At 45.9% G+C, this 8789-nt stretch overlaps 1 protein-coding gene across 1 annotated transcript; it reads left to right on the top strand.

Moving 5' to 3' along the window:
- Positions 1-1667: 1667 nt before the first annotated feature.
- On the top strand, positions 1668-8678 carry ercc4 (excision repair cross-complementation group 4). The gene is made up of 10 exons (XM_030098773.1): positions 1668-1966; positions 2766-2946; positions 3073-3268; positions 3363-3570; positions 5982-6162; positions 6242-6373; positions 6470-6574; positions 6726-7383; positions 7467-7579; positions 7667-8678. Exons 1-10 carry the CDS (start codon positions 1790-1792, stop codon positions 8404-8406), a joined length of 2691 nt encoding a protein of 896 aa, XP_029954633.1. The 5' UTR covers positions 1668-1789; the 3' UTR covers positions 8407-8678.
- Positions 8679-8789: the final 111 nt, after the last annotated feature.

Raw genomic sequence — 8789 nt, forward strand, 5'->3', positions numbered from 1 at the left:
TATGAAGCGTCTTTGTCATCTGCACTCTGAGATGATACTTAAAGAAAGAGCACAGGGTGTAGCGAGGTGATGAATTTACATTCTGCTACACAAAACTAAAACAAATTACTCTTCTTTTACTTGTTGACAGCATTAATGAAATTCATTAGTGTTGGAATAGTCACTAAATTACGACTTTTAATTAATACTTCACTGATGACTGCAACGGTCCTTCATCCCTCATTTATTCAAAACCAGAATATTAAAAGTAATTAGGGTTTCCGACAGATTCAGTCCAGTGTGTGAACACACACATACACACACTTTCCCATGTCATTGCAAGGGTAAGTGGAAGTAACTTAGTGGAAAGAAGCAAAGTCAAAAGAAAGACAGGGTGGGGAAAAGTCCTGAACAGAGGATCCATGTGTTGTTTTATATAATCTGGTTCCACACAGAGTGAGAGCGTCACAGTTGATAAGTGGCAGATATGCCAGCATCAACATCAAAGCAGATGGATTAAAGCCTGAACTCTCACGACTATGATGAGTCACATCTGTGTCCCTCTGTGCGTGCGAGCGTGTGTGTGTGTGTGTGTGTGCGCGCGCGTGTGTGTGTGTGTCTCTCTCTCAGAACCGGCGGTAGGCTCAGCGGCGGCGTCCTGCTCTGACGCTGTCCTTCCCAGCCTGACCCTCTCCAGTTCCCCGTCTCTTCCTCTCGTGGTGGAGAAATGTGGGCTGACACAACACAGTTTTATCAAAGCCCAGCTGGCAGGTTTTGTTATGCAAGCAAATTACAGCTCTGTTTGTATCAGTGCACAAAGAGGATTAATCCCAAAAACATGCTAACACGGCTATTAAGAGTTTGTATTTCCAGGCCTTTTATGTTATTTAGTTGTGTGTCTCTTTTTGCTAGAGTAAAAATAAAGTCAAAATAAAGTCAAATCCCATTCAAAAAATGTGTTTTTTTTTTATCTTTGCTGTGCTCAAGGCAAATAAAGTATCAGCTAATTACTCTGCCTTCATGACCTTCATGCATGGTCAGTTGGGATCAGCTCAAGCTACTTGCAACCCCAATTTGAAGAGAATGACAGAAGATGGATTGAATTTGAAAAGGCATATAAAAAACATGAGTTCTCTCAAATCCAAATGATTAGAGCAATACTCTATAAAACACTGATATTTGCTCCAACTTTAAGAAATCTAAATAAAGAAAATAATAGAAGCATCCCTACATGGGATGGATTGTGGACTTTTCCAATCATGATGAACTTGAAATAATTCACTCTGAACATACTTGGTTAGTGTTTATTTTAAACTGATGATAGATGGATGATCAGTCTTGATTTGGTCTGTTTTCTGTTCTGGATGGATGAAATTTTGTATTTGTAAACAGGGCATAAACTGAATTTTACAGAAAATGTGTCAATAATGTTGCAAACAAAACTGCTTTCTTCTACCAAAGCGAGAATACCTTCAGGGAAATGTGTAAATGCCTTCAACTCTGTGCGCCATGCGGAGTGTAATTTATATCATCAGGATAAATTTGGTAAAATTGACTTTTCTTTTTTTTCCCCTTTTGCATCAACGGGATATCTTTCTCCTCCCTGTCGCATGGTGGCGCTGTAGGCCGTGAACGCCTCTCAGCGTCACGGGGAACGTCACCGGAAGTGCTTTTTTTGCAAACAATGGCGCCTGAATCTGTCGTTTGAGTTGTGAATGACTCCTTTAACTTCTAATAAACAGTCACTGCGGTGAGTTAGGGAGGAATTATCCACCGTAGCAGCTTGGGCGCTTGTTCGGCTGTCGCCAGCATGGCGGGGCCTCTGCTGGAGTTTGAGACGGAGATGTTTTTGAGCCTGTTCGGCAGCGACGGGCTGCTGGTGACGGCTGAGGGGATGGGGATAGACCGCATCCTGCTGCAGTTCATGAGGGTTTACTCCGAGCAGGGCAGCCTGGTCCTTCTGCTCAACACAACCACACCTGAACAGGTGAGTTCAGCCCCGCGGACCTCCGGCTTCTGTTAGCCGCTGCGTGCTAACGAGGAGGCTAATGGAGAAGTTTGAAGCTTTGCTAAGCAACAGATTCACGAGGATGATGTGGAGCAATTGAGTTACCTTTGATTTTAATCCAGGACACACTGACAGACAAATATCTGCAACAACAACAACCAGCAGCAATAAAGCTCAAAAGAAAAACGCTCAGGGAGAAACAGAATTGTTTTATTGAAACGTACACATTGAAAGTATCTTTCTTCTTCTTGTGCTGTTTTCTCTCTCTCTCTCTCTCTCTCTCTCTCTCTCTCTCTCTCTCTCTCTCTCTCTCTCTCTCTCTCTAGTGAAATACAAATTTGACTGTTGGCAGTGTTTTCTGGGAATGAAATGTCAGTGTAGAAAAGTGGAAAAAAAATCCTTACAACTTTTTTTATTCACCTTTTAGACTTTGGTGTTGAGCCTCATTAAGCTGTCCTGTAAAGATAGAGTAAACAGAGTCATGGAACAAAATGTTTTTGTTGTGTGTTGGACTTTTTTTCTTATTTTGTGGAATTGTCTGTCTCTCTAAGATCAGTCTTCAATTCCTTCTGATCTTGTGTGTTTCTTATGTGTCTCTTTTGTTGTTTTACTGGCGTCTTTCAACTTTTTCTCCAAGCTGTTTTGGTTGTGCTGTGGTTTTTGCTAAATTATACATCTTATTTGTATTTTACTGTAAAATAAGCGAATGTACACTTTTTTTTGATAAACATTTTAGTCTGTCTGTCAAACTCACTGCTGCCTTGTCCTTCCCTCTCAGGAGTTTTTCACAGAGCAGTTGCGGGTGGAGGGGGTGAGCCACCTTCCCAGGACGGTGACCAGCGACATCCAGAGCACTGAGCGTTACAACGTCTACACCGAGGGCGGGGTCCTGTTTGTCACCAGCAGAATCCTGGTGGTGGATTTCCTCACTGATCGCATCCCTGCTCACCTCATTTCAGGTCAGCTAGCAGATTTTCACAGTTTGTTTAGCATATGTGCTGCCACTTCATCTGCACAAGATGCTTTTAGTTAGTTTGTTGTTGTAACATTTTGGTTTTTTGCATCTTTCCTTTCGCACCATGCAGGTATCCTGGTGTACCGTGCTCATAAAATCATCGAGTCCTGTCAGGAGGCCTTCATCCTTCGTCTGTTCAGACAGAAGAACAAGACGGGCTTCATCAAGGCCTTCACTGACAAAGCCACAGCCTTCTCTTCAGGCTTCTGTCAGGTGGAGCGAGTGATGAGAAACCTCTTTGTAAAGAAGCTCTTCCTGTGGCCCAGGTACCAGAAACAAAACCTGGCAGATTTTTCTCATAATTGAGTTTAGTCGTTTTGATAACCACATGCTTCTCTTTGGATTGTCTGCATTCACCAGGTTCCAAGCATCAGTGAACTCAACACTGGAGAGACATAAGCCCGAAGTGGTGGAGCTCCATGTGTCGCTGACGCCGGCGATGAGAGCCATTCAGAGTTCCATCCTGGACATTATGAGCGCCTGCCTCAAGGAGCTCAAACGGTACAACCCCACCCTGGAGGCTGAGGACCTCTCTCTGGAGAACACGCTGGGAAATGCTTTTGAAAAGGTGACACAGCATGAAGCACCCTGCTGTTTTGAGTCCACAGAATGGATCAGCCTGAAATCAAGAGTTGTAATATTATTCAGAAGAGTTTTGGTTGTTTGGAGTTCAGGATGAGCTCATTTGGTTTTAACCTGAGTTCATTTACAATACAAACAAGCAAAGAAAGAACTCTTAGATTGTTCTAGATCAGGGCTATTCAACTATATGATTCAGGGGGCCACATTATCAAAAATCCAAGGGGCCGGGGGCCGGATTACCACAGTTGCTCCTCTGTGCTATGAATATGTGTACACTGACACAACACGCAGCAACCACATTTTTACATTTCAAGTTTTATTTAACTCCTACCTGGAAAAGTAGTACATTTGAAAAAAAAGTGCTTACATTTTATGGCAACATCTCAAATGTCAACATTTCAAAATAAAAATAAATAAGTGCATGATGTTCATCTGCTCTTTCTAACATGCATCATGTGCATATGAACAACAATATTAAAAACAATGATAAATCAAATAGTGCAGCTTATGAAAAAGTGAATGAGTAACAGGGAGTGATTTAATCTTTGGCACCATCCTGCAGCCAGGCCTTTTGATGGAGCAGCGTCTGTTACTAGCATGCTAACCTGCTCCACATTAAGCTTATTGTCTTTGAAAAAAAAACAACAATCTTATTGAAGATCACTTCACCTGTTGTCTGTCCTTCCAGCTGTATTAGTCCCAGAATCTCCTCTGAAAACGTCCCCATCAAAGAAACACACAGATAAAGACAGCTGAGACATGTCAGAGTTATCTGTGGACTCGTCCACAGCCAGTGACATAGCAGCAGATTCCCTCAGGCTTTGGCTAAAACATCTATTCTTCTGGTTGTAGTATCTGACATGGGTATTGACATCACTTGCTTTTTCACTTTATCATCCGTCACCACCCGAATGGATAAACAAACGAATGAATGAATGGCATTTTTATTAACAGCATAAATGTACTGTACAATTCAATCATAGTGGAGGTAAATGGGAAACGAAATATGTAAAAACCTCCTCAAGAGCAGCAAGCATGCATTCTTTTATCATCTCTGCATTTGTGAAGATTTTTTTCTTCTTGCCAAGGATCCATGCACCACGGAGAGAAGTTGCTCGGCCTCTCCCGCTCTGTGGGAGCAAGCCGGCGAGCTGCAATGTTTGTTTTCATTTGATTTCACCTGCAGGAAGTAGAGCTCTGTAGCCACGTCCTTATTCTTCTTCCACTGTCGGTAGAGAGGCATAGCGCTGCACAACGCCACAGCGCCCCCACCTTGCCAGGCGGTGTGTAACATAAGGATGTGTTCATATGGCGAATGTCTGTGTTTTTCCTTTTTGCCAATCTTCCGCGAGCCAGGCCAACATGCTTGGCGGGCGTGATCTGGCCCGCGGGCCGCCAGTTGAATAGCCCTGCTCTAGGTGGAAGACTCACCGTGAGGCCTCATTTTATCAACTAATGGTCTGCACTTGCAAGAGAACGTCTGGAATGTTGCGTGTTGATCGTGAAGCACGTACATGAGGCTCGGTGAGATCAGAGAGGATGTGATTCACCTCAGAGCCCACTGCTATGATGATAACCACCATCTGACCAATCAGCATCCAGAGCAGAAAGCCAAACAGCGGACGGGGCTCCAGAGGAATACAGAGGGAAACGTTTCCAAAGAGTAGAAACTGAAGCTTCACTCTGAGGTGCGATGTCACAAGTAAACATGTCAGAGTAGCAACAATAGATGTCTGCAGTACTGCAGTCTGTGTTCCTGAAGTTCAGTTATTTCCAGTTTTGACCATGATTGCTGGAAATCACATTTCTCTATTGTGCAGTTGAAAATAACACATTTTAATCGTGTTTGATTAACTCAGTGGGCTCAACCACTTCCTGAACTTCAGGAGGCTCCTTGTTTCCTGTCTTTCATGATAAGACGAGCTGATTAATGCAAGAGTGTCTGACTATTACTGTTGTGGTTACAGAGGTCAGGGACACCTGCATTAATCAGCTCGTCCTATCATGAAAGACAGGAAACAAGGAGCCTCCTGAAGTTCAGGAAGTGGTGAAGTTGTGCGTAGAGTCCATTAGAGCAAAATAATCTGTGCGCACAGCTGTTTTGAGATGAATCAACCTTTAGACTGACACATACAGTGCTGAGAGCTCAGCTTCTGTCTCACTGCAGTGTATAATAATATAACTAATATATAACACTGAAAGAGAGAGGTAAAAATAACTCCCTATTTTCAGCAAATAATCTTATACAAACTGATCAAAAAAGAGCACAGAAAGCTTAAAAAATACCAAGTCTGTGGAGACATCTGCATCTTCAGATGTTTTTGCACTTGTTAAAAAGTGAAAATCTGTCGTGGCTTCTTGATGACTCGTATGTGTGGTTTCGCTTTTTCAACCTAGACGATCCGCCACTACCTGGACCCCCTGTGGCATCAGCTGGGAGCCAAAACCAAAGCCCTGGTTCAAGATCTGAAAGTGCTGCGGGTTCTTCTTCTCTACCTCACCCAGTACGACTGCATCACCTTCCTCAATCTGCTGGAGTCGCTGCGCTCCAGCCAGAAGATGTTTGGAGCCAATGCAGGTAGAACAGACGCCGTGGCCGCCCTCCTTCATCGCTCCTTGGAGGAGATTTTATTGATCAGTTTTTGATCGCGTGTCAGGTTGGCTATTCTTGGACTCCAGCACCTCCATGTTTGTGAACGCCCGGAGCCGAGTGTACCGAACTCCCGAGAGCAAGAAGAAACTGAAAGTGGGAGCAGAAGCGGAGAAGCACAAGTCGTCCTCCGCCTCGGGTAACCGCGAGCATGTCACTGACAACTCAGAGCAGATATCCACGCTGCTTATTAATGCCGAGATGACTAAAAGCTCCGTCTGTGTGTGGGTTTTAGAGGTGAAGAGGGAGCTGGTGCTGGAGAAGAGCCCGAAGTGGGAGGCCCTGACAGAGGTGCTGGAGGAGATCGAGAAGGAAAACAAGAGCTCTGAGCACGAACCAGGTAGGAGCCCAGTGCCGATGAAACCATTTGATCATCATGTCAGGCCTGTAGAAACACGTTTCTCTGGATCTGGATGATTGGGCCTCATTTATATGGTAATCGAACCCTCACGAGCATGTGGCTTTCTGACTGTTTGACGTTTCGCTGGCAGGTCGAACCTTGATCTGTGCCAGCGACGACCGGACCTGCGCCCAGCTGCATCAGTTCATCAAGCACGGCTCCGACTGGCTGCTCAACCGACTGTACACTCGCACAATCGGCAAACGGGACCCGGCAGCAGCTGCCGCCTTCGAACTAGACTCCGACAAAAAGGGAAAAGGGTTTGTCAGTAAAAGAGCCAAGGGGAAGAATCCTGCTTCTAAAAAAAACACCAAGACCTCAAAAAACAAAAGCAGACCCTCCCTGACTCTGACCCAGATGGTGGGAAAGAACGAGGCGGCTGGTTCTGCCGTGATGGGCAGCAGCGGAGACGAATTAACAGAGGAGGAAGACGAAGAAGAGCAGCTCAAGTTGGGTTTGTCATCCGACGCTTATTATGGAGTCCTGAAGGAGCCGATGACTGTCATCCACCCGCTTAAGGGCTGCACTGACCCCCACAGCCTGACCCGGGTGCTTCACGAGGTGGAACCCAGCTTCGTGGTGCTGTACGACGCTGAAGTGAGTTTTGTCCGCCAGCTGGAGATCTACAAAGCAAACCGGCCAGGAAAGCCGCTCCGGGTGTACTTCCTCATCTATGGAGGCTCCACGGAAGAACAGAAGTACCTGACAGAGCTGTCGAAGGAGAAGAAAGCTTTTGAGCACCTCATCAAGTCAGTAGCGCTTCATTCTCGATCAATTTCTCGATGCTGTCAACATTCGACGTGATAAATTGTCGGTGCTTTTTCATTTTTAGGGAAAAGGCTACCATGGTGATCCCAGAGGAGAGGGAAGGGCGAGAAGACACCAATCTCGACCTCGCTCGAAATTTAGAGCCTGCCAATGCCACAACAAACACCCGCAAAGCAGGTATGACCTCTTATCCCTGTGGGGGAAAAGTGAAGTAACATTCCTCCGTGCAACGCTAAGCTTCTGTTTTCTGTTTGATCCGTCCAGGAGGGCAGGAGCAGTCCAGCGAGCCGTCCAGAGTCATCGTTGACATGCGTGAGTTCCGCAGCGAACTGCCATCCCTGCTCCACCGCCGCGGTTTGGACATCGAGCCCGTCACCCTGGAGGTCGGGGACTACATCCTGACCCCAGAGACCTGCGTCGAGCGCAAGAGCGTGAGCGACCTGATCGGCTCGCTGCAGAGCGGCCGCCTCTACACCCAGTGCCTCTCCATGACCCGCTACTACCAAAAGCCGGTGCTGCTCATCGAGTTCGACCCGGCCAAGCCCTTCTCCCTCATGGCCCGCTCCGACTTCCGCCACGAGATTTCGTCCAACGACGTATCGTCCAAACTCACCCTGCTCACGCTGCACTTCCCCCGGCTCCGGATACTCTGGTGTCCCTCCCCGCACGCCACAGCCGAGCTCTTCCTGGAGCTGAAGCAAGGCCGAGCGCAGCCCGACGCCGCGGCGGCTCAGGCGGTCACGGCCGAGTCGGACACCGTGGCTGAATCTGCAGACCTGTACAACCCCGGGCCGTACGACTTCCTGCTGAAAATGCCCGGGATCAACGCCAAAAACTGCAGGGCTCTCATTAAAAACGCGGACAGCCTGGCGGACGTCGCCAAGCTCAGCCAGGACCGGCTCGCTGAGATTCTTGGGAATGTGAACCATGCTAAGTCATTATATGAGTTTCTGCACAACGTGGCTGACGTGCCTGCGCCTGCTCAGAAAGCCAAAAAGACGTGATAGTAGCAGAGCAACCATTCAGACAGAAACATTCTGTCATCTCAAAGTAGGGTGAAAGAATGATGTAACCTGAACTATCAGAAAGTTAGTTTTTTTATGTAAGCTATGTATTATATTCATGTGCAGAATTAATTTTTCTGTAATTTTGAGGTTTTATTGTATTTTGAAAAATACTCTGCAAATGTGACATATGGAATGAGTATTGGCTATTCTCTTAACATGAAGGAAATATTTTTAATACTCAGAATTAATAATATTCCTTCAACTTTTATAAGGTGTAACGGTTTCATTATTTAAAAATAAATTGTGATCACAACTTGTTTCAGCACATGCACTTTATGAATGAAGGTGCACTGAATCGTGTTCATGGTTTACTCACACAT

This window comes from Salarias fasciatus, chromosome 8, assembly GCF_902148845.1.
Source record: "Salarias fasciatus chromosome 8, fSalaFa1.1, whole genome shotgun sequence".
NCBI classification, from domain to species: Eukaryota; Metazoa; Chordata; class Actinopteri; order Blenniiformes; family Blenniidae; genus Salarias; species Salarias fasciatus.

What these genes read in the sequence shown, in the direction of transcription:
- ercc4 (XM_030098773.1), top strand. Translation starts at nt 1,790, where the DNA reads ATGGCGGGGCCTCTGCTGGAGTTTGAGACGGAGATGTTTTTGAGCCTG. An exon ending in AAGCTCTTCCTGTGGCCCAG is followed by an intron (nt 3,269 to 3,362) that starts GTACCAGAAACA and finishes TGCATTCACCAG; the next exon opens with GTTCCAAGCATCAGTGAACT. An exon ending in TGGGAAATGCTTTTGAAAAG is followed by an intron (nt 3,571 to 5,981) that starts GTGACACAGCAT and finishes TTTTCAACCTAG; the next exon opens with ACGATCCGCCACTACCTGGA.